The sequence below is a fragment of the Eucyclogobius newberryi genome, unplaced genomic scaffold, assembly GCF_026437365.1.
Source record: "Eucyclogobius newberryi isolate DKJ021-1_F unplaced genomic scaffold, fEucNew1.0.hap1 SCAF_42, whole genome shotgun sequence".
NCBI lineage: Eukaryota > Metazoa > Chordata > Actinopteri > Gobiiformes > Gobiidae > Eucyclogobius > Eucyclogobius newberryi.
The window spans coordinates 634,269-661,703 of NW_027316079.1; the positions used below are offsets into that span (position 1 = coordinate 634,269).

The following is a 27,435-nucleotide window of genomic DNA, read 5'->3' on the forward strand; positions in this document are numbered from 1 at the left end:
CCTCGTCTCCTCCACCCCTCTCTCTCCCTCGTCTCCTCGCCCCCCCTCTCTCCCTCGTCTCCTCTCCCTCGTCTCCTCGCCCCCTCGTCTCCTCGCCCCCCCCTCTCTCTCTCGTCTCCTCGCCCCCTCGTCTCCTCGCCCCCCCTCTCTCTCTCTCGTCTCCTCGCCCCCTCTCTCTCTCTATTTCTCGTCTCCTCGCCCCCTCTCTCTCTCTATTTCTCGTCTCCTCGACCCTTCTCTCCCTCGTCTCCTCGCCCCCCCTCTCTCCCTCGTCTCCTCGCCCCCTCTCTCTCTCTCTCTCTCGTCTCCTCTCCTCTCCCTCCCTCGTCTCCTCGCCCCCCCTCTCTCCCTCGTCTCCTCTCCCTCGTCTCCTCTCCCTCGTCTCCTCGCCCCCTCGTCTCCTCGCCCCTCGTCCCCTCTCTCGTCTCCTCCACCCCTCTCCCCCTCTCGTCTCCTCCACCCCTCACCCTCTCTCGTCTCCTCCACCCCTCTCCCCCTTTCTCGTCTCCTCCACCCCTCTCTCTCCCTCGTCTCCTCCACCCCTCTCCCCCTTTCTCGTCTCCTCCACCCCTCTCTCTCCCTCGTCTCCTCGCCCCCCCTCTCTCCCTCGTCTCCTCTCCCTCGTCTCCTCGCCCCCTCGTCTCCTCGCCCCCCCTCTCTCTCTCTCGTCTCCTCGCCCCCCCTCTCTCTCTCTCGTCTCCTCGCCCCCTCTCTCTCTCTATTTCTCGTCTCCTCGCCCCCTCTCTCTCTCTATTTCTCGTCTCCTCGACCCTTCTCTCCCTCGTCTCCTCGCCCCCCCTCTCTCCCTCGTCCCCTCTCTCTCTCTCTCTCTCGTCTCCTCTCCTCTCCCTCCCTCGTCTCCTCGCCCCCCCTCTCTCCCTCGTCTCCTCTCCCTCGTCTCCTCTCCCTCGTCTCCTCGCCCCCTCGTCTCCTCGCCCCCCCTCTCTCTCTCTCGTCTCCTCGCCCCCTCGTCTCCTCGCCCCCCCTCTCTCTCTCTCGTCTCCTCGCCCCCTCTCTCTCTCTATTTCTCGTCTCCTCGCCCCCTCTCTCTCTCTATTTCTCGTCTCCTCGACCCTTCTCTCCCTCGTCTCCTCGCCCCCCCTCTCTCCCTCGTCTCCTCGCCCCCCCTCTCTCTCTCGTCTCCTCGCCCCCCCTCTCTCTCTCTCTCTCGTCTCCTCTCCTCTCCCTCCCTCGTCTCCTCGCCCCCTCCCTCTCCCTCGTCTCCTCGCCCCCCCTCTCTCCCTCGTCTCCTCGGCCCCTCTCTCTCTCTCGTCTCCTCGACCCCTCTCTCGTCTCCTCACCCCTCTCTCTCGTCTCCTCTCCTCGCCCTCTCTCATCTTCTCCTCACCTTCCTGTAGCGTCCTGGCGTTGCTCGTGGTGGCGTCTCCTCCGATGATGTAGAGTATCCTCAGCAGCTGCAGGACGTCCTCCACTCCGCAGGCGTTCTGACTGCAGCCGGCTTTAGCCTGGGCCATCTCTCTCGCTCCTCCGAGGATTTCACAGCTGTGATGCAGAGGAACGGAGGGCGAGAGTCCTCCTGAGCGGCTCTGCACCAGGCCCTGCACCAGGCCCTGCTCACAGAAGTCCTGCACCACACAAACATCACATTTATATCTCCAGATTTAAAACGGTCTGAGAGTGGACAGCTCCAGTCCTGGTTCCTTCAGGAGAATAAACTCACCATTTTGCCGCTCTCCTTCTCTTTGTCCGAGTCCTTCAGCTCTCGGTACATGATCCTGAAGGAGACAAGTCCAATCAAACACACTTTCAAAACTATCTGGGTTGCCAGATTGGAAACGAGCAACAGAAGCCCTCGGCTGAGCGTCCGGACCCTCGGCTGAGCGTCCGGACCCTGGACCGCGACCCTTACGTGTAGGTGGGCTCCCAGATCCTCCTCAGCTTGTCCGTCTTGACCGCTCCGCTGCAGGAGAGCTGGAGCAGACGCTGGACGTAAAAGAAGATGGTGGATTTGTAGTTGGACAACGGCAGCTCCACTTCCCGAGTCGTGCCCAGGCCAGCCACCTGCGACGGAACAAGAGGAACCATCAAGAACCATCAAGAACCAACGGAGAGGAACAGTCCCCGAGGGAGAGGCGGACACGACGATTCCATGAACCGCTGAAGATCATGATCCTCTGAAGATCATGAACCTGTGAAGATCATGAACCTCTGAAGATCATGAACCTGTGAAGATCATGAACCTCTGAAGATCATGAACCTGTAAAGATCATGAACCTGTAAAGATCATGAACCTCTGAAGATCATGAACCTGTGAAGATCATGAACCTGTAAAGATCATGAACCTCTGAAGATCATGAACCTGTAAAGATCATGAACCTGTAAAGATCATGAACCTGTAAAGATCATGAACCTCTGAAGATCATGAACCTGTGAAGATCATGAACCTCTGAAGATCATGAACCTCTGAAGATCATGAACCTGTAAAGATCATGAACCTGTAAAGATCATGAACCTGTAAAGATCATGAACCTCTGAAGATCATGAACCTGTAAAGATCATGAACCTGTAAAGATCATGAACCTCTGAAGATCATGAACCTGTGAAGATCATGAACCTGTAAAGATCATGAACCTCTGAAGATCATGAACCTGTAAAGATCATGAACCTGTGAAGATCATGAACCTGTGAAGATCATGAACCTGTAAAGATCATGAACCTGTGAAGATCATGAACCTGTAAAGATCATGAACCTCTGAAGATCATGAACCTGTAAAGATCATGAACCTCTGAAGATCATGAACCTGTAAAGATCATGAACCTCTGAAGATCATGATCCTGAAGGACGCTGCCGTTCTTACTTTGAGTGTGAGCGAGAGCCGAGGAGACGGAGCACACTCCACCTCCTCCTGGACCTCAGAGCGCGGCGTCCCTGAAAAGACGACAAGCGTCAAGGAAACCGTTCAAACGCTTACCATGACCTTTGCGTGACCTCTGCATGACCTCACCTGGAGGAGGGATTTCCAGGTCTGTGGTCTGCTGCACGTTTGTTCTTCCGGGTCGAGGGTCAAACGCCGGAACGAGAGCAGAAAACTGACGCTTGAGTACAAAGTCGTCGTCCCACGTCCGCCTGCGGCCGCCTTTGGTCTCGTACTCCTCCTCCTCCTGCAGGACCACACCAGTATTACACCATGAACCACCCTGAAGCTGCTCCAGAGGAACCATGGACCCTGAAGCTGCTCTAGAGGAACCATGGACCCTGAAGCTGCTCCAGAGGAACCATGGACCCTGAAGCTGCTCTAGAGGAACCATGGACCCTGAAGCTGCTCCAGAGGAACCATGGACCCTGAAGCTCCAGAGGAACCTGAAGCTGCTCCAGAGGAACCTGAAGCTGTTCCAGAGGAACCATGGACCCTGAAGCTGCTCCAGAGGAACCATGGACCCTGAAGCTCCAGAGGAACCATGGAACCTGACGCTCCAGAGGAACCATGGAACCTGAAGCTCCAGAGGAACCTGAAGCAGTTCCAGAGGAACCATGGACCCTGAAGCTGCTCGAGAGGAACCATGGACCCTGAAGCTCCAGAGGAACCATGGACCCTGAAGCTGCTCCAGACGAACCATGGACCCTGAAGCTGCTCCAGAGGAACCTGAAGCTGCTCCAGAGGAACCTGAAGCTGTTCCAGAGGAACCATGGACCCTGAAGCTGCTCCAGAGGAACCATGGACCCTGAAGCTCCAGAGGAACCATGGACCCTGAAGCTCCAGAGGAACCTGAAGCAGTTCCAGAGGAACCATGGACCCTGAAGCTGCTCGAGAGGAACCATGGACCCTGAAGCTCCAGAGGAACCATGGACCCTGAAGCTCCAGAGGAACCATGGACCCTGAAGCTCCAGAGGAACCATGGACCCTGAAGCTCCAGAGGAACCATGGACCCTGAAGCTCCAGAGGAACCATGGACCCTGAAGCTCCAGAGGAACCTGAAGCTGTTCCAGAGGAACCATGGACCCTGAAGCTGCTCCAGAGGAACCATGGACCCTGAAGCTCCAGAGCAGAGGAACCATGCACCCTGAAGCTCCAGAGGAACCATGGACCCTGAAGCTCCAGAGGAACCTGAAGCTGTTCCAGAGGAACCATGGACCCTGAAGCTGCTCCAGAGGAACCATGCACCCTGAAGCTCCAGAGGATCCATGGACCCTGAAGCTCCAGAGGAACCATGGACCCTGAAGCTCCAGAGGAACCATGGACCCTGAAGCTCAAGAGCAGGGGAACCATGCACCCTGAAGCTACAGAGGAACCATGCACCCTGAAGCTCCAGAGGAACCATGCACCCTGAAGCTCCAGAGGAACCATGCACCCTGAAGCTCCAGAGGAACCATGCACCCTGAAGCTCCAGAGGAACCATGCACCCTGAAGCTCCAGAGGAACCATGCACCCTGAAGCTCCAGAGGAACCATGGACCCTGAAGCTCCAGAGGAACCTGAAGCTGTTCCAGAGGAACCATGGACCCTGAAGCTGCTCCAGAGGAACCATGGACCCTGAAGCTCCAGAGCAGAGGAACCATGGACCCTGAAGCTCCAGAGGATCCATGCACCCTGAAGCTCCAGAGGAACCATGCACCCTGAAGCTCCAGAGGAACCATGCACCCTGAAGCTCCAGAGGAACCATGCACCCTGAAGCTCCAGAGGAACCTGAAGCTGTTCCAGAGGAACCATGGACCCTGAAGCTGCTCCAGAGGAACCATGGACCCTGAAGCTCCAGAGCAGAGGAACCATGGACCCTGAAGCTCCAGAGGAACCATGCACCCTGAAGCTCCAGAGGAACCATGCACCCTGAAGCTCCAGAGGAACCATGCACCCTGAGACTCCAGAGGAACCATGCACCCTGAAGCTCCAGAGGAACCATGCACCCTGAAGCTCCAGAGGAACCTGAAGCTGTTCCAGAGGAACCATGGACCCTGAAGCTGCTCCAGAGGAACCATGGACCCTGAAGCTCCAGAGCAGAGGAACCATGCACCCTGAAGCTCCAGAGGATCCATGCACCCTGAAGCTCCAGAGGAACCATGCACCCTGAAGCTCCAGAGGAACCATGGACCCTGAAGCTCCAGAGGAACCATGCACCCTGAAACTCCAGAGGAACCATGCACCCTGAAACTCCAGAGGAATCATGCACCCTGAAGCTCCAGAGGAACCATGGACCCTGAAGCTCCAGAGGAACCTGAAGCTGTTCCAGAGGAACCATGGACCCTGAAGCTGCTCCAGAGGAACCATGGACCCTGAAGCTCCAGAGAAGAGGATCCACGCACCCTGAAGCTCCAGAGGATCCATGGACCCTGAAGCTCCAGAGGAACCATGGACCCTGAAGCTCCAGAGGAACCATGGACCCTGAAGCTCAAGAGCAGGGGAACCATGGACCCTGAAGCTCAAGAGCAGGGGAACCATGGACCCTGAAGCTACAGAGGAACCATGCACCCTGAAGCTCCAGAGGAACCATGCACCCTGAAGCTCCAGAGGAACCATGCACCCTGAAGCTCCAGAGGAACCATGCACCCTGAAGCTCCAGAGGAACCATGCACCCTGAAGCTCTAGAGGAACCATGCACCCTGAAGCTCCAGAGGAACCATGGACCCTGAAGCTCCAGAGGAACCTGAAGCTGTTCCAGAGGAACCATGGACCCTGAAGCTCCAGAGCAGAGGAACCATGCACCCTGAAGCTCCAGAGGATCCATGCACCCTGAAGCTCCAGAGGAACCATGCACCCTGAAGCTCCAGAGGATCCATGCACCCTGAAGCTCCAGAGGAACCATGCACCCTGAAGCTCCAGAGGAACCATGCACCCTGAAACTCCAGAGGAACCATGCACCCTGAAGCTCCAGAGGAACCATGCACCCTGAAGATCCAGAGGAACCATGCACCCTGAAGCTCCAGAGGAACCATGCACCCTGAAGCTCCAGAGGATCCATGCACCCTGAAGCTCCAGAGGAACCATGCACCCTGAAGCTCCAGAGGAACCATGCACCCTGAAGCTCCAGAGGAACCATGCACCCTGAAACTCCAGAGGAACCATGCACCCTGAAGCTCCAGAGGAACCATGCACCCTGAAGCTCCAGAGGAACCATGCACCCTGAAGCTCCAGAGGAACCTGAAGCTGTTCCAGAGGAACCATGGACCCTGAAGCTGCTCCAGAGGAACCATGGACCCTGAAGCTCCAGAGAAGAGGATCCATGGACCCTGAAGCTCCAGAGGAACCATGGACCCTGAAGCTCCAGAGGAACCATGGACCCTGAAGCTCAAGAGCAGGGGAACCATGGACCCTGAAGCTACAGAGGAACCATGCACCCTGAAGCTCCAGAGGAACCATGCACCCTGAAGCGAGTCAGTAGTCGTATTGTTACTCACCAGTACTTCCTCGTACTCCTGCTCATCCTGGTTGTCGTCTTCGTTCTCGTCATCGTCGTCGTCGGGTTCAGGCAGATCCTCCTCATCGTCGAGCTCGGCCAATAACGTGTTCGCTCTGCAGCTGTCCAGGAAGTCTGAGGAACAAAGAAGATTATGAATACAAAGAAATGTCCAGGAAGATTGGGCCCCCGTCCCGGCCCCCGTCCCGGCCCCAGACTCACCGTACAGGCTGAACTCGGCCTCCTGGCCCGTGTCGCTCTCGCTGCTGGTGGACGTGAGGCTGGTGGTCAGCGTGTTACTCAGCAGTTGGCCCACAGAGAGGCCGGTGGTTGCCGTGGCGACGTTGTTGGAGGAGGTGACGATGGAGGTGGACATGGTGACGGTGGAGGTGGAGGTGGTGCCGGTGGTGGTGAGGTTTGGGAAGCTCTGAGCGCCCATCAGAGGAGACGCTGAGGAGAGGTCACACTCACAGTTACAGGTGTGTGTGTGCGCGCGTCACTCAGTTACAGGTGTGTGTGTGTGTGCGCGCGTCACTCACAGTTACAGGTGTGTGCGTGTGCGCGCGTCACTCACAGTTACAGGTGTGTGTGCGCGCGTCACTCAGTTACAGGTGTGTGCGCGCGTCACTCACAGTTACAGGTGTGTGTGTGCGTCACTCACAGTTACAGGTGTGTGTGTGCGTCACTCACAGTTACAGGTGTGTGTGTGTGCGCGCGTCACTCAGTTACAGGTGTGTGTGCGCGCGTCACTCACAGTTACAGGTGTGTGTGTGCGTCACTCACAGTTACAGGTGTGTGTGTGTGCGCGCGTCACTCACAGTTACAGGTGTGTGTGTGCGCGCGTCACTCACAGTTACAGGTGTGTGTGTGTGTGCGCGCGTCACTCACAGTTACAGGTGTGTGTGTGTGCGCGCGTCACTCACAGTTACAGGTGTGTGTGTGTGTGCGCGCGTCACTCACAGTTACAGGTGTGTGTGTGTGCGCGCGTCACTCACAGTTACAGGTGTGTGTGTGTGCGCGCGTCACTCACAGTTACAGGTGTGTGTGTGCGCGCGTCACTCACAGTTACAGGTGTGTGCGTGTGCGCGCGTCACTCACAGTTACAGGTGTGTGCGTGTGCGCGCGTCACTCACAGTTACAGGTGTGTGCGTGTGCGCGCGTCACTCAGTTACAGGTGTGTGTGTGCGCGCGTCACTCACAGTTACAGGTGTGTGTGTGCGCGCGTCACTCACAGTTACAGGTGTGTGTGTGTGTGCGCGCGTCACTCAGTTACAGGTGTGTGTGTGTGTGCGTCACTCACAGTTACAGGTGTGTGTGTGTGTGTGTGCGTCACTCACAGTTACAGGTGTGTGTGTGCGTCACTCACAGTTACAGGTGTGTGTGTGCGTCACTCACAGTTACAGGTGTGTGTGTGTGCGCGCGTCACTCAGTTACAGGTGTGTGTGCGCGCGTCACTCACAGTTACAGGTGTGTGTGCGTCACTCACAGTTACAGGTGTGTGTGCGTCACTCACAGTTACAGGTGTGTGTGTGTGCGCGCGTCACTCACAGTTACAGGTGTGTGTGTGCGCGCGTCACTCACAGTTACAGGTGTGTGTGTGTGCGCGCGTCACTCACAGTTACAGGTGTGTGTGTGTGCGCGCGTCACTCACAGTTACAGGTGTGTGTGTGCGCGCGTCACTCACAGTTACAGGTGTGTGTGTGTGCGCGCGTCACTCACAGTTACAGGTGTGTGTGTGTGCGCGCGTCACTCACAGTTACAGGTGTGTGTGTGCGCGCGTCACTCACAGTTACAGGTGTGTGCGTGTGCGCGCGTCACTCACAGTTACAGGTGTGTGCGTGTGCGCGCGTCACTCACAGTTACAGGTGTGTGCGTGTGCGCGCGTCACTCACAGTTACAGGTGTGTGCGTGTGCGCGCGTCACTCAGTTACAGGTGTGTGTGTGCGCGCGTCACTCACAGTTACAGGTGTGTGTGTGTGTGCGCGCGTCACTCAGTTACAGGTGTGTGTGTGTGTGTGCGTCACTCACAGTTACAGGTGTGTGTGTGTGTGTGTGCGTCACTCACAGTTACAGGTGTGTGTGTGTGTGTGGGCGTCACTCAGTTACAGGTGTGTGTGTGTGTGCGCGTCACTCACAGTTACAGGTGTGTGTGTGTGCGCGCGCGTCACTCACAGTTACAGGTGTGTGCGCGCGCGTCACTCACAGTTACAGGTGTGTGCGCGCGCGTCACTCACAGTTACAGGTGTGTGCGCGCGTCACTCAGTTACAGGTGTGTGCGCGCGTCACTCACAGTTACAGGTGTGTGCGCGCGTCACTCACAGTTACAGGTGTGTGCGCGCGTCACTCACAGTTACAGGTGTGTGCGCGCGTCACTCACAGTTACAGGTGTATGCGTGTGCGTCACTCACAGTTACAGGTGTGTGTGCGCGCGTCACTCACAGTTACAGGTGTGTGCGCGCGTCACTCACAGTTACAGGTGTGTGCGCGCGTCACTCACAGTTACAGGTGTGCGCGCGCGTCACTCACAGTTACAGGTGTGCGCGCGCGTCACTCACAGTTACAGGTGTGCGCGCGCGTCACTCACAGTTACAGGTGTGCGCGCGCGCGTCACTCACAGTTACAGGTGTGTGCGCGCGTCACTCACAGTTACAGGTGTGTGCGCGCGTCACTCACAGTTACAGGTGTGTGCGCGCGTCACTCACAGTTACAGGTGTGTGCGCGCGTCACTCACAGTTACAGGTAGGTGTGTGTGCGCGCGTCACTCAGTTACAGGTAGGTGTGTGTGCGCGCGTCACTCACAGTTACAGGTGTGTGTCACTCACAGTTACAGGTGTGTGTTACTCACTGGCGGTGCTCATGACGGTCACACTCACAGTTACAGGTGTGTGTTACTCACTGGCGGTGCTCATGACGGTCACACTCACAGTTACAGGTGTGTGTTACTCACTGGCGGTGCTCATGACGGTCACACTCACAGTTACAGGTGTGTGTCACTCACAGTTACAGGTGTGTGTCACTCACTGGCGGTGCTCATGACGGTCACACTCACAGTTACAGGTGTGTGTCACTCACAGTTACAGGTGTGTGTCACTCACTGGCGGTGCTCATGACGGTCACACTCACAGTTACAGGTGTGTGTTACTCACTGGCGGTGCTCATGACGGTCACACTCACAGTTACAGGTGTGTGTCACTCACTGGCGGTGCTCATGACGGTCACACTCACAGTTACAGGTGTGTGTTACTCACTGGCGGTGCTCATGACGGTCACACTCACAGTTACAGGTGTGTGTTACTCACTGGCGGTGCTCATGACGGTCACACTCACAGTTACAGGTGTGTGTTACTCACTGGCGGTGCTCATGACGGTCACACTCACAGTTACAGGTGTGTGTTACTCACTGGCGGTGCTCATGACGGTCACACTCACAGTTACAGGTGTGTGTCACTCACAGTTACAGGTGTGTGTCACTCACTGGCGGTGCTCATGACGGTCACACTCACAGTTACAGGTGTGTGTTACTCACTGGCGGTGCTCATGACGGTCACACTCACAGTTACAGGTGTGTGTCACTCACAGTTACAGGTGTGTGTCACTCACTGGCGGTGCTCATGACGGTCACACTCACAGTTACAGGTGTGTGTTACTCACTGGCGGTGCTCATGACGGTCACACTCACAGTTACAGGTGTGTGTTACTCACTGGCGGTGCTCATGACGGTCACACTCACAGTTACAGGTGTGTGTTACTCACTGGCGGTGCTCATGACGGTCACACTCACAGTTACAGGTGTGTGTTACTCACTGGCGGTGCTCATGACGGTCACACTCACAGTTACAGGTGTGTGTTACTCACTGGCGGTGCTCATGACGGTCACACTCACAGTTACAGGTGTGTGTCACTCACTGGCGGTGCTCATGACGGTCACACTCACAGTTACAGGTGTGTGTCACTCACAGTTACAGGTGTGTGTTACTCACTGGCGGTGCTCATGACGGTCACACTCACAGTTACAGGTGTGTGTTACTCACTGGCGGTGCTCATGACGGTCACACTCACAGTTACAGGTGTGTGTCACTCACTGGCGGTGCTCATGACGGTCACACTCACAGTTACAGGTGTGTGTTACTCACTGGCGGTGCTCATGACGGTCACACTCACAGTTACAGGTGTGTGTTACTCACTGGCGGTGCTCATGACGGTCCTCCCCAGAGTGTTGGTGTTGTTGTCGCTGCTGCTGCGGCTCAGGTTCATGTTGTTGGTGGCGTTGGTGCGTGACATGTTGGGCGCTCTCCTCACAAACGACTCCATGAGGCTGGCTTCTCTGGACGACAGGTTGGGCACGCTGGCGCTGGAGCTCATGGGCGCGCCGGCGGCTAACAGCGAGCTAACGGAGAGCCGGGCGTTGGCGGCGGAGCACAGGGGCCGAGGCGTGGGCGCGTCTTTGCTGGACGCCTCGGACACGGAGCTCACGTCGGGCGAGCTCACGCTGACCAGGCCCATGGAGATGGCGGCGTCCACGTTCGCCGGCGTCGTGGTGGTTCCCGTTTCAGTGTTCGAACTCGTGGACGCTTCGACGGCCGAAGACAGGACCACAATGGGCTCCTGCTGCTGTCCGTCGCACACGCTCACCCCGCCCCCCAAAGTGTTCTGGTCCAATAGCAGGCCTTCGTTCCGCCTCGTGTCCAGGCGCAAGCCGCCGACGCTGCCGGGAAGCAGGCCGCCGAGCGCCGACGAGGAGAGGTCCGAGGACGAGGCCACGCTGCACACAGAGCTGCTGCTGCCCTTCCTGCTCTGAGAGGAAGTCCCGCCCAGCAGCGCGGCGGACGACGAGGTGGTGGTGGACTTGTCGGGGCAGTTGTTTTTGACAAGGCTGCTCCACTGCTGCTGCTGCTGCTGCTGCTGGGGGCAGGTGGAGGCGGACGACGGGCCTGAAACGTGAACGCAGGACACAGGTTTGGTGTTGGGAGACTCAGGGTCGAAGCTCGGCGCGAGTTTGAGATCGAACTTTCCCTCCGCGCCCATTCGGTACGAGTTTGAGCCGCCAGAGTCCCAGGTTACATCAATCCAGCCTAAAATTATAACAGACAAGAGAGAGGCAAAGGCAGGCACAGATGAGCGACCCCATAGAGAGGAGAGGAGAGCAAAACAAGAGGAGGGGAGGACGGGAGGAAGGAGGGGAAGGAAGGAGAGGAGAGCAAAACATGAGGGGACGGGAGGAAGGAGGGGAAGGAAGGAGAGAGAGGAAATATGTTTAAAAAAATTTAAAAAAAAGGAGGGAAAGAGGAGAAAGAGAAAAATAAAAGGAAAGAGATAGAATGAGAGAGAAGGAGTGAGATGAGACAGATAGAGACACTTCACACTGGACCAAAGGGTTAAAGGCGTTTGGACCAAAGGGTTTTAAAGGTGTTTGGAGCAATCCCGTGAAACTCCTTCAGTCTGGGACATTTACAAATCGATGACACAAAGAAAGGATTTCTTTGGACTGAGGCGTGTTTTGATCTTATGGTGTGAGATTCCTGCCATGGCCTGAACTCTCCAGCAGGGGCAGCGGACTCAATAATAACTCATACGAACTGTCCCATCATGTCAGACCAATGTGAGAGATGTGGGACGTGTTTATGGTCCATGTGAATGTTTTGGTCCAGGTGGAGAACAGAAAGAACATCAAGTGACCACAGCGAGGGGCAGAATAATGGGACAAATGCAAAGCTTCATGAATCACAAACATAATCCTGGACTTGAGCTCGTTTCCCACGTTCAAACTGTCCAAATCTTAAATACTCCGTTTCTTTCAAAATGCAAGCGACAGGAAAAAGAAAGGGAAATAAGGGTCTGAGTTCTGGGTTCTGCCCCCCACAGCGCCCCCTGCTGGGCTCTCACGGGCAGCAGAGGGAGGAGGAGCTGCTCCACTAAACGTCTAAGTATTGAGTTTGTGACATGTAAAAACAAAGTGTGGTAAACGGTTTCTCTACTTAAATAATAGTGAAGAATCTAAGTGTCCTTTATCTCCCCGTGCTGTTAGCAAACAAGCTAAAGCTAAGCTAGCGCAGTCACAACCACAAACTGCTGAGTTCTGACACTACCAGTGTTGTGTGTGTGACCTCTGTGGTGGCGCCCCCTGCTGGCATGTGTAGTGCAGTGTTGTGTGTGTGACCTCTGTGGTGGCGCCCCCTGCTGGCATGTGTAGTGCAGTGTTGTGTGTTTGTGACCTCTGTGGTGGCGCCCCCTGCTGGCATGTGTAGTGCAGTGTTGTGTGTTTGTGACCTCTGTGGTGGCGCCCCCTGCTGGCATGTGTAGTGCAGTGTTGTGTGTTTGTGACCTCTGTGGTGGCGCCCCCTGCTGGCATGTGTAGTGCAGTGTTGTGTGTTTGTGACCTCTGTGGTGGCGCCCCCTGCTGGCATGTGTAGTGCGGTGTGGGCGCGCGGGTCGTACCGTTATGGGCCTCGCCCGTCACCGCGCCCTCGCCCTGTGGGTTTCCGTCCTGGTCTCTCCATTTCCAGTCGATTCCTCGGACAACGCGAGCTCCAGGAACGATGTACTTCATGACCTGAGAGCGGAACAGACGCCGCTGTCTGCGAAGGTTCGCCTCGGCCTCCTTCACCGCTTTACCTGAGCACGAGCAGAGGATGCAGAGTGAGCAGAGGATGCAGAGTGAGCAGAGGATGCAGAGGATGCAGAGGAGTGAGCCTTTGTGTATTTGTTCTAGGGCTAGTGTTCACTCTGGAGGGTTTGTAGTGTTCAGAGACTGACCGAGCTGGTCCTCACAGACGGCGGTCACCGTCCCGTACAGCTCCAGCCCCGACAGGCTCAGGTAGTGTGTTTGACCGCTGGCGTTCTTCCCCATCTGTTTGATCCTGATGTGTCTCCAGCCCTGCTTCTCGTCTTTGGAAGGGTCCAAGGGCCACGTGGCTGTGGAGCTGTGACAAATACAGTTCTGTTTAGCACCAGAGCATGTCCGGGACACGAGCGCCGAGCGCGTCCGGGACATGAGCGCGTTCGGGACACGAGCGCGTCCTGGAGAGATAAAAGCACACATGTGTATCTTACCCGGGCTCATTGAGGCTGCAGTCGTCCACGTGTGTGTACAGAGTGGTCCAGTTCTGACCGTCCTTCGACACCTGAAACACCCAGTTCCTCAGAGCAGAGCGCCCGTAGCCCCTGAAGAGACGAGAGGACGAGTTTACCAGAATGAACCCCATTAACCACACCCTCCAGGTTCACCGTGGTCAGCCTCAGGGGGGCAGACACGAGCAGCTCCACTTGTGTTCTGATCAAGTCTAGTTTATAGCTTTCAGGCACATGTTGGAGATATGTTTTGTGTCTTCACCTGGCGTGTCAGAGCGTGTTTTCTGTCTTCACCTGGCGTGTCAGAGCGTGTTTTCTGTCTTCACCTGGCGTGTCAGAGCGTGTTTTGTGTCCTCACCTGGCGTGTCAGAGCGTGTTTTCTGTCTTCACCTGGCGTGTCAGAGCGTGTTTTCTGTCCTCACCTGGCGTGTCAGAGCGTGTTTTCTGTCCTCACCTGGCGTGTCGGAGCGTGTTTTCTGTCCTCACCTGGCGTGTCGGAGCGTGTTTTCTGTCCTCACCTGGCGTGTCGGAGCGTGTTTTCTGTCCTCACCTGGCGTGTCGGAGCGTGTTTTCTGTCCTCACCTGGCGTGTCGGAGCGTGTTTTCTGTCCTCACCTTGCGTGTCGGAGCGTGTTTTCTGTCCTCACCTGGCGTGTCGGAGCGTGTTTTCTGTCCTCACCTGGCGTGTCGGAGCGTGTTTTCTGTCCTCGCCTGGCGTGTCGGAGCGTGTTTTCTGTCCTCGCCTGGCGTGTCGGAGCGTGTTTTCTGTCCTCGCCTGGCGTGTCGGAGCGTGTTTTCTGTCCTCACCTGGCGTGTCGGAGCGTGTTTTCTGTCCTCACCTTGCGTGTCGGAGCGTGTTTTCTGTCCTCACCTTGCGTGTCGGAGCGTGTTTTCTGTCCTCGCCTGGCGTGTCGGAGCGTGTTTTCTGTCCTCGCCTGGCGTGTCGGAGCGTGTTTTCTGTCCTCGCCTGGCGTGTCGGAGCGTGTTTTCTGTCCTCACCTTGCGTGTCGGAGCGTGTTTTCTGTCCTCGCCTGGCGTGTCGGAGCGTGTTTTCTGTCCTCGCCTGGCGTGTCGGAGAGTGTTTTCTGTCCTCGCCTGGCGTGTCGGAGAGTGTTTTCTGTCCTCGCCTGGCGTGTCGGAGCGTGTTTTCTGTCCTCGCCTGGCGTGTCGGAGCGTGTTTTCTGTCCTCACCTTGCGTGTCGGAGCGTGTTTTCTGTCCTCGCCTGGCGTGTCGGAGCGTGTTTTCTGTCCTCGCCTGGCGTGTCGGAGCGTGTTTTCTGTCCTCGCCTGGCGTGTCGGAGCGTGTTTTCTGTCCTCACCTGGCGTGTCGGAGCGTGTTTTCTGTCCTCACCTTGCGTGTCGGAGCGTGTTTTCTGTCCTCACCTTGCGTGTCGGAGCGTGTTTTCTGTCCTCGCCTGGCGTGTCGGAGCGTGTTTTCTGTCCTCGCCTGGCGTGTCGGAGCGTGTTTTCTGTCCTCGCCTGGCGTGTCGGAGCGTGTTTTCTGTCCTCGCCTGGCGTGTCGGAGAGTGTTTTCTGTCCTCGCCTGGCGTGTCGGAGCGTGTTTTCTGTCCTCGCCTGGCGTGTCGGAGCGTGTTTTCTGTCCTTGCCTGGCGTGTTGGAGCGTGTTTTCTGTCCTCACCTGGCGTGTCGGAGCGTGTAGGCTGACGGCACGAGCCACAGTCCCAGGTCGACGGCGAACCACGCGTTCTTGTCGTCGTTGGTGTGGCAGTTGAGGGCGGAGCTGTCGCGGCTCAGGATGTCCTCCAGTCGCCCGTACGGGAGGTTTCGGCCCTCGGACGACGTCACCACCACCAGACCGTAGGCCGCGGGGTTCACCCACTCGTAAGCAGTCCTGCGGGACACGGCGTGGTCAGAACTGGACATGTATGTGATGTGATCGTGTCATGTGATCGTGTCATGTGATCATGTGATCGTGTCATGTGATCGTGTCACGTGATCATGTGATCGTGTCGTGTGATCGTGTCGTGTGATCGTGTCACGTGATCGTGATCACGCGATCGTGTCACGTGATCACGCGATCGTGTCACGTGATCGTGATCACGCGATCGTGTCACGTGATCACGTGATCGTGTCACGCGATCGTGTCACGTGATCACGTGATCGGATCACGTGATCGTGTCACGTGATCGTGTCACGATCACGTGATCGCGTCACGTGATCGCGTCACGTGATCGCGTCACGTGATCGCGTCACGTGATCGCGTCACGTGATCGCGTCACGTGATCGCGTCACGTGATCGCGTCACGTGATCGCGTCACGATCACGTGATCGCGTCACGTGATCGCGTCACGTGATCGCGTCACGTGATCGCGTCACGTGATCGCGTCACGTGATCGCGTCACGTGATCGCGTCACGTGATCGCGTCACGTGATCGCGTCACGTGATCGCGTCACGTGATCGCGTCACGTGATCGCGTCACGTGATCGCGTCACGTGATCGCGTCACGTGACGCGATCACGTGATCACGTGATCGCGTCACGTGATCACGTGATCGCGTCACGTGATCACGTGATCGCGTCACGTGATCACGTGATCGCGTCACGTGATCACGTGATCGCGTCACGTGATCACGTGATCGCGTCACGTGATCACGTGATCGCGTCACGTGATCACGTGATCGCGTCACGTGATCACGTGATCGCGTCACGTGATCACGTGATCGCGTCACGTGATCACGTGATCGCGTCACGTGATCACGTGATCGTGTCACGTGATCACGTGATCGTGTCACGTGATCGTGTCGTGTGATCGTGTCACGTGATCGTGTCACGTGATCGTGTCATGTGATCGTGTCACGTGATCGTGTGATCGTGTCGTGTGATCGTGTCGTGTGATCGTGTCGTGTGATCGTGTCGTGTGATCGTGTCGTGTGATCGTGTCGTGTGATCGTGTCATGTGTCACGTGATCGTGTGATCGTGTCACGTGATCGTGTGATCGTGTCACGTGATCGTGTGATCGTGTCACGTGATCGTGTGATCGTGTCACGTGATCGTGTCGTGTGATCGTGTCGTGTGATCGTGTCGTGTGATCGTGTCGCGTGATCGTGTCGCGTGATCGTGTCGCGTGATCGTGTCGCGTGATCGTGTCGCGTGATCGTGTCGCGTGATCGTGTCGCGTGATCGTGTCGCGTGATCGTGTCGCGTGATCGTGTCGCGTGATCGTGTCGCGTGATCACGTGATCTTGTCATGTGATCGTGTCATGTGATCGTGTCGCGTGATCGTGTCGCGTGATCGTGTCGCGTGATCGTGTCACGTGATCGTGTCACGTGATCACGTGATCGTGTCATGTGATCGTGTCGTGTGATCGTGTCGTGTGATCGTGTCGTGTGATCGTGTCATGTGATCGTGTCATGTGATCGTGTCACGTGATCGTGTCATGTGATCGTGACATGTGATCATGTCATGTGATCATGTTACGTGATCATGGGATCGTATCATGTTATGTGTCATGTGATCGTGACATGTGATCATGTCATGTGATCATGTTACGTGATCATGGGATCGTATCATGTTATGTGTCATGTGATCGTGACATGTGATCATGTCATGTGATCATGTTACGTGATCATGGGATCGTATCATGTTATGTGTCATGTGATCGTGACATGTGATCATGTGATCATGTGGCGCTCTCACTTGGCGTTGGTGCCGACCCAGTAGATCAGGCCGTTCTCGTCGAAGTCGTGCTGGTGTCTGAAGGTGAAGCTTTGACCTTCTCGCAGTTTCCTCACAAACACAAACGACGAGCGCTCAAAGTCATACCACTGCTTTGCCACCTGGACATACAACGCACGGGTCAGAGGTCACGGGTCAGAGGTCACGGGTCAGAGGATTAGCACCGGCTTTATTTGTACTCTTTGATGAATACATATTTTCCCCACAGGACTATCTGGTATGTTGTGTAACCGTGAGGAGACATTATGGACTGAAGAGATGAATGCAGAGGATTATTTTATTTGTGGTTCACGTGTGCTGTTGTCATTGTTCTTACTGTGGACTGGAGATGGAACTCATAAGATCTGATGTGGATGTTCTACATACAGACTAAACAGTACTGTGGCTGCTGAAGCTCTGAGGTTTGAAGCTCTGAGGCTGAAGCTCTGAGGCTGAAGCTCTGAGGCTGAAGCTCTGAGGCTGAAGCTCTGAGGTTTGAAGCTCTGAGGCTGAAGCTCTGAGGCTGAAGCTCTGAGGTTTGAAGCTCTGAGGCTGAAGCTCTGAGGCTGAAGCTCTGAGGCTGAAGCTCTGAGGTTTGGAGCTCTGAGGCTGAAGCTCTGAGGCTGAAGCTCTGAGGCTGAAGCTCTGAGGTTTGGAGCTCTGAGGCTGAAGCTCTGAGGCTGAAGCTCTGAGGTTTGGAGCTCTGAGGCTGAAGCTCTGAGGTTTGAAGCTCTGAGGCTGAAGCTCTGAGGTTTGGAGCTCACCATCTTGAGCAGATACTGCTCCAGTGACTCCACTGTGGCCAGCGGCTCCATCTTCAGCATTCGTCCGGTTCGGTCGATCAGCGCCGTCTCTCCGGGCGCTCGCTCCAGACGGAACCTCAGCCTCCGGGTCAGAATCTGACACGAGAACACACAGTTCAGTTTAACTTTTAGAGTAAGATGCTTCAGAAAAGAGCACATAAAAAGAGAAGGTGGTGATTTTTCTGCACTTTTGCGATTCATTTTACAGACATTTCTCATTTGTCTAATTGTTAAACCTTAAACTAATTAAAGTTAGACATGTTTTAACACGTTTCTCCTCTGAATGTCGATCACTCCTAATCAACAAAGAGCCAAAACGTCTGGTTCAAGTGTCACAATCATGAAGAACATAAAATGAACCACTGAAGTGCAGGAATGTCACTTCAAAGTCTCTTCTTCAGATTTAGACTCCATGTTCTGAACTTCAGCGTTTTATCATCTCCCGGCTCTAAAGGACCTGATGGAGGATGAGTTACCTGCAGGTTGTAGGAGGAGCCAGGCGTGTCGTAAAGGTGCAGAGGTAGACGTTCTATCGACTCCAGAACAGCGAGGAGTTTACGGATTAAGGCCACGGCCGGACGACTGGACAAACGGGAGAGAACCACAGTCCAGTTCAAACCATGTGATCGCTCTCAAACACTCGTGAAAAGACGTCGACGGTTTTACCTCTCGCCGTCTTCGTTTTCACTGAACGCAGCTTTGAAGACGTTGATCCTCTCCATCAGAGGCTTACAGTCGTGCTTCAGGTCCAGCTCCACGCTCTGAAACAAAGACACAAACACGTAAACGCCGTGTGGTCGGCGTGGAAACGCGGGCGGCTGGACTCACGTTGTTGAGCACGGTGAACAGAGCCTGCACCAGTCCACTGCTGCACATCTCGTACGGGGAGATGGTGTTCTCGTCCTTCAGAACCACGATCAGGTTCTCCAGGGCCGTCTTCATCAGGTCCCTCCACGTGTTCTCGCCCTCGATGCACTGGACACAGCACAAGGTCAGAAGGACATTAGGCTCGGTCTGCTCCTTTACATTTAGGACATGATAACGCTCGTTTACGGTCTGTGTAAAGAGGAACACGGTACAGAGAGTGGGCGTGCTGCGGCAGACCTCACCTGTGGGCGTGCTGCGGCAGACCTCACCTGTGGGCGTGCTGCGGCAGACCTCACCTGTGGGCGTGCTGCGGCAGACCTCACCTGTGGGCGTGCTGCGGCAGACCTCACCTGTGGGCGTGCTGCGGCAGACCTCACCTGTGGGCGTGCTGCGGCAGACCTCACCTGTGGGCGTGCTGCGGCAGACCTCACCTGTGGGCGGTGGGCGTGTGCAGCAGACCTCACCTGTGGGCGTGCTGCGGCAGACCTCACCTGTGGGCGTGCTGCGGCAGACCTCACCTGTGGGCGTGCTGCGGCAGACCTCACCTGTGGGCGTGTGCGGCAGACCTCACCTGTGGGCGGTGGGCGTGTGCAGCAGACCTCACCTGTGGGCGGTGGGCGTGTGCAGCAGACCTCACCTGTGGGCGGTGGGCGTGTGCAGCAGACCTCACCTGTGGGCGGTGGGCGTGTGCAGCAGACCTCACCTGTGGGCGTGCTGCGGCAGACCTCACCTGTGGGCGTGTGCAGCAGACCTCACCTGTGGGCGGTGGGCGTGTGCAGCAGACCTCACCTGTGGGCGTGCTGCGGCAGACCTCACCTGTGGGCGTGCTGCGGCAGACCTCACCTGTGGGCGTGCTGCGGCAGACCTCACCTGTGGGCGTGCTGCGGCAGACCTCACCTGTGGGCGCGGCAGACCTCACCTGTGGGCGTGCTGCGGCAGACCTCACCTGTGGGCGTGCTGCGGCAGACCTCACCTGTGGGCGTGCTGCGGCAGACCTCACCTGTGGGCGTGCTGCGGCAGACCTCACCTGTGGGCGTGCTGCGGCAGACCTCACCTGTGGGCGTGTGCAGCAGACCTCACCTGTGGGCGGTGGGCGTGTGCAGCAGACCTCACCTGTGGGCGGTGGGCGTGTGCAGCAGACCTCACCTGTGGGCGTGCTGCGGCAGACCTCACCTGTGGGCGTGTGCAGCAGACCTCACCTGTGGGCGGTGGGCGTGCTGCGGCAGACCTCACCTGTGGGCGTGCTGCGGCAGACCTCACCTGTGGGCGTGCTGCGGCAGACCTCACCTGTGGGCGTGCTGCGGCAGACCTCACCTGTGGGCGTGCTGCGGCAGACCTCACCTGTGGGCGTGCTGCGGCAGACCTCACCTGTGGGCGTGCTGCGGCAGACCTCACCTGTGGGCGGTGGGCGTGTGCAGCAGACCTCACCTGTGGGCGGTGGGCGTGTGCAGCAGACCTCACCTGTGGGCGGTGGGCGTGTGCAGCAGACCTCACCTGTGGGCGTGTGCAGTAGACCTCACCTGTGGGCGGTGGGCGTGTGCAGTAGACCTCACCTGTGGGCGGTGGGCGTGTGCAGTAGACCTCACCTGTGGGCGGTGGGCGTGTGCAGCAGACCTCACCTGTGGGCGTGTGCAGTAGACCTCACCTGTGGGCGGTGGGCGTGTGCAGTAGACCTCACCTGTGGGCGGTGGGTGTGCAGCAGACCTCACCTGTGGGCGGTGGGTGTGCAGCAGACCTCACCTGTGGGCGGTGGGTGTGCAGCAGACCTCACCTGTTGGCGGTGGGTGTGCAGCTCCCACGCAGACTCCAGCTGGGTGGAGATGTTCCTCAGGGTGACCACCACTCCTCGGGGCATGCTCTCCACGGCTTTGAAGTGGTCGTCGTAGAGCTCGCGGGCCATGCTCTTCACCTTCTGCTTGGTCTTCTCCAGCTTGGACTTGAGCTTCCGGCCGCGCTTCCCCGTCCAGCCCGTCACGAACTCAGAGCCTGGCGGTGGTCAAGAGGTCAAGAGGTCAAGAACACGAAACGTGACAGCAATAACAGAGACGCAAAGAGCTCGTTTCCATTGACTCTAGTGGATCAAACGTACCGAGTGACGTCTCGGCGGTGAACGAGTGCTTGGTCCCTCTGTTGGACTCGAACACGAAGCCGGGCAGATCCTCCTTCAGGATGGTGGCCTGCTGCCCGTCAGAGTTGTGGATGGCGATCTCTCCTTCCTTCAGACACGTGAGGGACCAGTTCCCCACGCTCAGCTTGGTGGGGCCCACAGAGGACAGGACGGGCTGACTGGACGTGACGGGCTTGACCTGAGAGCGGGCGCGCTGCAGCTTCTCCAGGAACTCACTGCGAGACTCTGGAGAGGCACGAGGACGGCGGCTTAGGGAGGAGCAACAACGCCAGGGTTCTGTGGTTCTACGCCTCTGGACTAGCGTGAAAAGGCTTAGACTAAATCCATATTAGTTTTAGCTTCACCAGAAAATACATTTGACTTGATTTCTATTCAAAACCTTTCAATTATTCACTGTGAGGAGTTGAAAAGAACTTAACACGCTTTTCAGAGAGTTGACCTTCACAGTAAAGCTAAAAACATTAACATGCTAACATGCTAACAGGCGGTTCTTCTGTTGCTTTACGGGACAGTTTGTGGCTCTGGGATTGAAAAGTTTAGTTTTCATTATTCACACAGAAATATTAGTACTTTTAGTCATAGTTTTCGTCATAACATGGAGTTCATTTGATACTTCCAGCTTGTGTGTAAAATGTTTAGTGCGACAACATTTTCATGCTAATTTAGAAGAAATCCCTAATTGTTTTTAGCTTTACCAGAAAATACATTTTACTTGAGCTTTTTAAAAGGTTCTCGGGCTGATTTCTATTCAAAACCTTTTAATTATTCACTGCGATGAGTTTAAAAGAACTTAACAGACTTTTGACCATCACAGTAAAGCTAAAAACAATAGCATGCTAACAGGCTAACAGGAGGTTCTTCTGTTGCTTTACGGGACAGTTTGTATCTCTGGGATTGAAAGGTTCACACAGATACATCAGTAGTTTTCCTCATTAGTATCACTTCTCGTTCCGTAACCGTGGCGACACAAACACACTCTGACCTGAGCTGTCGGAGCCTCCCTCGGGGCTGCCGCTGCTGTACATCGTGGCCAGTTTCCCGTCCAGGATGAAGCGGAACCATCCGTTGGAGCCGTTGGACAGCTCCAGTGCGGCGGCGTCGGACCAGATGTATAGACAGTCCCGCCCCCGGATGACGGACCAGTCCCTCCAGTGGTACGGCTTCCCCTGCTGGATCTCGCGGGCGTCCTCCTGGCTCTCCTCCTCCTTCTCCGGTTTGCTCTCGTCCTCGTTCTCGTCGTCCGAGGTGGGGCCGGCCAGAGTGGACACTTTGTTGATGACGCCGAGGCGAGCGAGCTGGTCCAGGAACACGTCGCCGCCTTTGTCCACCAGGTCCCGGATGATCTGCAGCGCCAGGAGGTGCCCGTCGTCATCGTCCTGGAAACGGAGAGGGACGGTCATTGTGGGAGCCAAGTTTAGTTATATATTTATGTTAATTTGGAAAACTTGATATTTCGTTATAGATGTGTAAATTTATGTTTTACTAATGAATATTTTTGGTTGTTTGGAAAGGCTAGATTATTCGATTACATTTGTTATATTTGTGACATTTATTAGTGGTATTTTGCCTGCCCTGGTGTGGTTGGGTTCCCGTCGCTTTAAGAGGGACAGCGCTCAGGGGGCGTGGCCACAGAGACGGAGGAGACATATGGTTTTCTTACCGTAGCGTTTTGTTTTTGAGAATAGCCAGCTTTGGATTTCTCCTGTAATTTTTGTTCTCATGGTGGAATAAATGCTCAGAACGATTTTTACACCGGAGTACGTGGGGTTATTGCTCATCTACAAGTGCACGAGTAACACCATTGGCAATTCAGGACCTCAGCACCCACAGTCATGTTGAGGAGTTAAAAGGGGCTAAACACGGCAACAAGCGGCTTCAAAAAGAAATGTAAATAATGATGTTACTGAGCAGTCAAAGGATTGTACTGAACATTAAGAAACACATTTGGACCAAATAAAAGGTGTAAATCTGTGACTGAAGCTTCAGAGAGACAACATTTATGGATAAAGTGTTTTATTTTAATAATGTCACCGTCTACGTTCTAAAAGTTCTGTTTAGTCCAGACAAACACTCACTTTAGACACAAACAATACAGTTTTGTACTTGACTTGTTCTGGTTTGTAGATTCATTGTTGAATCTAGAACGATTTGGGACAAATATTGAATGGGATTTTTAGATTGGATTTCCAGGAGAATTGACAAAAAGATTGAATTAGGACAAACTAATAAAAGAATGTTTCAGAACATGTATTTGTGGAGGAAATGATGGTCGTTCAAAATGTGCAGCATTTGTCATTTGATAAAACTGCAATTTCAATGAGTTTGGTTTCTTGTGCAGCCAAAGCTAAAGCGATGAATGATAAATATACATCTTAGACACGTGTAGCTCTGTGTAGATCACATGGATCCTCAGACCCCAGTGAGACATATGTTTAACTTCACTGCTTCTGAAGAGCTCCACACGTGTCAAGAGGAAAGAACTGTTTACCTCCTGGTCCAGGACGGTGGCGGTGATCTCCACTAACACTGTGGGCAGGTTGTGTCCAGCCTCAGAGTCACACACTTCCTTCAGAAGAACATCACTGCTGTAGTGAACCATCTTACGGATCAGGGCCAGGCTCGCCTTCCTGAGGAGCACCAAAGACGACTCATGAGCGCGTTACGGGGGGGGGGACTTTAGAACACATTTCAACCAAATAAAAAGGTCTAAATCTGTGACTGAAGCTTCAGAGAGAATATTAATGTTTTAGATCATTCAAACATGATTATTGCACCCTATCAAAGGCACAAGGCGTGGCTAAACCAGCACAGAGGGCGTGGCTAAACCAGCACAGAGGGCGTGGCTAAACCAGCACAGAGGGCGTGGTTAAACCAGCACAGAGGGCGTGGCTAAACCAGCACAGAGGGCGTGGCTTAACCAGCACAGAGGGCGTGGCTTAAACTGTAGAGGGCATGGCTTAAACAGCACAGAGGGCGTGGCTTAACCAGCACAGAGGGCGTGGCTTAAACTGTAGAGGGTGTGGCTTAAACAGCACAGAGGGCGTGGCTTAACCAGCACAGAGGGCGTGGCTTAACCAGCACAGAGGGCGTGGCTTAAACTGTAGAGGGTGTGGCTTAAACAGCACAGAGGGCGTGGCTTAAACTGTAGAGGGTGTGGCTTAAACAGCACAGAGGGCGTGGCTCACCGTATGGATGGCAGCATGGTGTGCTGGAATGTGTGGGCAAACACTGGCAGAAGTCTCTTCAGATATAACGGGGCCATCTCGGGGTCTCCTCTGGGTTCACTGCTCTCCTCCTCCTCCTTCACATCCTTCTTCTTCTTATCCTCTCCTTTGTTCACGGGGCACATCCAGTCTCCTGAAGACAGACATCAGGCAAAAGAAACCGTCTCATTAAAGAAAACTGGGCTTTTCCTCTTAGTTTGACACAGAGGGGGACACGAGGGGACACAGAGGGGACACGAGGGGACACAGAGGGGGACACAGAGGAGGACACAGAGGAGGACACAGAGGAGGACACAGAGGAGGACAGAGGGGGACACAGAGGGGGACAAAGAGGGGGACACAGAGGGGGACACAGAGGGGGACACAGACCTGGAGACTGCAGGATGGCCACCACTTCACTGTGGCCTCGCTCTCGAGCTTTGTCCAGAGGCGTTTTACCATCTTCATCTCGGAGGTCCGGGTTTGCTCCATGACGCAGCAGAGTCTGAGGAAGAGACAAGGTCAGAGCACAGACGCCTCCACAAGAGGCTGAAGCTGAAGCTGAGGCCTGAAGCTGAGGTTGAAGCTGAAGCTGAGGCCTGAGGCTGAGGCCTGAAGCTGAGGCCTGAAGCTGAGGCCTGAATCTGAGGCCTGAATCTGAGGCCTGAATCTGAGGCCTGAAGCTGAGGCCTGAAGCTGAGGCCTGAAGCTGAGGCCTGAAGCCTGAAGCCGAGGCCTGAAGCTGAGGCCTGAAGCTGAGGCCTGAAGCCTGAAGCCGAGGCCTGAAGCCGAGGCCTGAAGCTGAGGCCTGAAGCCTGAAGCCGAGGCCTGAAGCTGAGGCCTGAAGCTGAGGCCTGAAGCCTGAAGCTGAGGCCTGAAGCTGAGGCCTGAAGCCTGAAGCTGAGGCCTGAAGCTGAGGCCTGAAGCCTGAAGCTGAGGCCTGAAGCTGAGGCCTGAAGCTGAGGCCTGAAGCTGAGGCTGAGGCCTGAAGCTGAGGCCTGAAGCTAAAGCCTGAAGCTGAGGCTGAGGCCTGAAGCTGAGGCTGAGGCCTGAAGCTGAGGCCTGAAGCTGAAGCCTGAAGCTGAGGCCTGAAGCTGAGGCCTGAAGCTGAGGCCTGAAGCTGAGGCTGAGGCCTGAAGCTGAGGCTGAGGCCTGAAGCTGAGGCTGAGGCCTGAAGCTGAGGCTGAGGCCTGAAGCTGAGGCCTGAAGCTGAAGCTGAGGCTGAAGCTGAGGCCTGAGGCCTGAATCTGAGGCCTGAATCTAAGGCCTGAAGCTGAGGCCTGAAGCTGAGGCCTGAAGCTGAGGCCTGAAGCTGAGGCCTGAAGCCTGAAGCTGAGGCCTGAAGCTGAGGCCTGAAGCTGGGGCCTGAAGCTGAAGCCTGAAGCTGAGGCCTGAAGCTGAGTCCTGAAGCTGAGTCCTGAAGCTGAGTCCTGAAGCTGAGTCCTGAAGCCTGAAGCTGAGTCCTGAAGCTGAGTCCTGAAGCTGAGTCCTGAAGCTGAGTCCTGAAGCTGAGGCCTGAAGCTGAGGCCTGAAGCTGAGGCCTGAAGCTGAGGCCTGAAGCTGAGGCCTGAATCTGAGGCCTGAAGCTGAGGCCTGAAGCCGAGGCCTGAAGCCGAGGCCTGAAGCCGAGGCCTGAAGCCGAGGCCTGAAGCCTGAAGCCGAGGCCTGAAGCTGAGGCCTGAAGCTGAGGCCTGAAGCTGAGGCCTGAAGCCTGAAGCTGAGGCCTGAAGCTGAGGCCTGAAGCTGAGGCCTGAAGCCTGAAGCTGAGGCCTGAAGCTGAGGCCTGAAGCCTGAAGCTGAGGCCTGAAGCTGAGGCCTGAGGCCTGAAGCCTGAAGCTGAGGCCTGAAGCTGAGAGCTGAAGCTGAGGCCTGAAGCTGAGGCTGAGGCCTGAAGCTGAGGCCTGAAGCTAAAGCCTGAAGCTGAGGCTGAGGCCTGAAGCTGAGGCTGAGGCCTGAAGCTGAGGCCTGAAGCTGAAGCTGAGGCCTGAAGCTGAAGCCTGAAGCTGAGGCCTGAAGCTGAGGCCTGAAGCTGAGGCTGAGGCCTGAAGCTGAGGCTGAGGCCTGAAGCTGAGGCTGAGGCCTGAGGCTGAGGCCTGAAGCTGAGGCCTGAAGCTGAAGCTGAGGCTGAAGCTGAGGCCTGAGGCCTGAATCTGAGGCCTGAAGCTGAGGCCTGAATCTGAGGCCTGAATCTGAGGCCTGAAGCTGAGGCCTGAAGCTGAGGCCTGAAGCTGAGGCCTGAAGCCTGAAGCTGAGGCCTGAAGCTGAGGCCTGAAGCTGGGGCCTGAAGCTGAAGCCTGAAGCTGAGGCTTGAAGCCGAGGCTGAAGCCTGAAGCTGAGGCCTGAAGCTGAGTCCTGAAGCTGAGTCCTGAAGCTGAGTCCTGAAGCCTGAAGCTGAGTCCTGAAGCTGAGTCCTGAAGCTGAGTCCTGAAGCTGAGTCCTGAAGCTGAGGCCTGAAGCTGAGGCCTGAAGCTGAGGCCTGAAGCAGAGGCCTGAAGCTGAGGCCTGAATCTGAGGCCTGAATCTGAGGCCTGAAGCTGAGGCCTGAAGCTGAGGCCTGAAGCTGAGTCCTGTAGCTGAGGCCTGAAGCTGAGGCCTGAAGCTGAGGCCTGAAGCTGAGGCCTGAAGCTGAGGCTGAGGCTTGAAGCTGAGGCCTGAAGCTGAGGCTTGAAGCTGAGGCCTGAAGCTGAGGCCTGAAGCTGAGGCCTGAAGCTGAGGCCTGAAGCTGAGGCCTGAAGCTGAGGCCTGAAGCTGAGGCCTGAAGCCTGAAGCTGAGGCCTGAAGCTGAGGCCTGAAGCTGAGGCCTGAAGCTGAGGCCTGAAGCTGAGGCTGAGGGCTGAGGCTGAAGCTGAGGCTGAGGCTGAAGCTGAGGCTGAGGCCTGAAGCTGAGGCCTGAAGCTGAGGCCTGAATCTGAGGCCTGAAGCTGAGGCCTGAAGCTGAGGCCTGAAGCTGAGGCCTGAAGCTGAGGCCTGAAGCTGAGGCCTGAAGCCTGAAGCTGAGGCCTGAAGCTGAGGCCTGAAGCTGAAGCCTGAAGCTGAGGCTTGAAGCCGAGGCTGAAGCCTGAAGCTGAGTCCTGAAGCTGAGTCCTGAAGCTGAGTCCTGAAGCTGAGTCCTGAAGCTGAGGCCTGAGGCCTGAAGCTGAGGCCTGAAGCCTGAAGCTGAGGCCTGAAGCTGAGGCCTGAGGCCTGAAGCTGAGGCCTGAAGCCTGAAGCTGAGGCCTGAAGCCTGAAAATGAGGCCTGAAGCTGAGGCCTGAAGCTGAGGCCTGAAGCTGAAGCCTGAAGCTGAGGCCTGAAGCTGAAGCCTGAAGCTGAGGCCTGAAGCCGAGGCTGAAGCCTGAAGC

General features: G+C 56.0%; 1 protein-coding gene across 3 annotated transcripts in view; it reads right to left on the reverse strand.

Moving 5' to 3' along the window:
* Positions 1-27,435, reverse strand: part of hectd1 (HECT domain containing 1) — a 65,646-nt gene that overhangs the window by 11,571 nt on the left and 26,640 nt on the right. The window contains exons 10-32 of one of the 3 annotated variants that reach the window (XM_072464251.1): positions 24,486-24,600; positions 24,078-24,249; positions 23,381-23,519; positions 21,875-22,268; positions 20,854-21,117; positions 20,536-20,750; positions 18,726-18,872; positions 18,564-18,658; positions 18,374-18,479; positions 17,859-17,993; positions 17,077-17,216; positions 15,057-15,269; positions 13,401-13,511; positions 13,104-13,270; positions 12,786-12,962; positions 10,535-11,422; positions 6,573-6,800; positions 6,352-6,485; positions 2,967-3,123; positions 2,820-2,890; positions 1,871-2,022; positions 1,682-1,736; positions 1,349-1,586 (exon numbers count right to left, since the gene is read on the reverse strand). In XM_072464251.1, the coding sequence (XP_072320352.1) occupies positions 1,349-1,586; positions 1,682-1,736; positions 1,871-2,022; positions 2,820-2,890; positions 2,967-3,123; positions 6,352-6,485; positions 6,573-6,800; positions 10,535-11,422; positions 12,786-12,962; positions 13,104-13,270; positions 13,401-13,511; positions 15,057-15,269; positions 17,077-17,216; positions 17,859-17,993; positions 18,374-18,479; positions 18,564-18,658; positions 18,726-18,872; positions 20,536-20,750; positions 20,854-21,117; positions 21,875-22,268; positions 23,381-23,519; positions 24,078-24,249; positions 24,486-24,600 (4,513 nt within the window). The remainder of the gene's footprint in view (positions 1-1,348; positions 1,587-1,681; positions 1,737-1,870; positions 2,023-2,819; positions 2,891-2,966; positions 3,124-6,351; positions 6,486-6,572; positions 6,801-10,534; positions 11,423-12,785; positions 12,963-13,103; positions 13,271-13,400; positions 13,512-15,056; positions 15,270-17,076; positions 17,217-17,858; positions 17,994-18,373; positions 18,480-18,563; positions 18,659-18,725; positions 18,873-20,535; positions 20,751-20,853; positions 21,118-21,874; positions 22,269-23,380; positions 23,520-24,077; positions 24,250-24,485; positions 24,601-27,435) is intronic. The other 2 variants (XM_072464253.1, XM_072464252.1) reach the window with 2 other exon arrangements.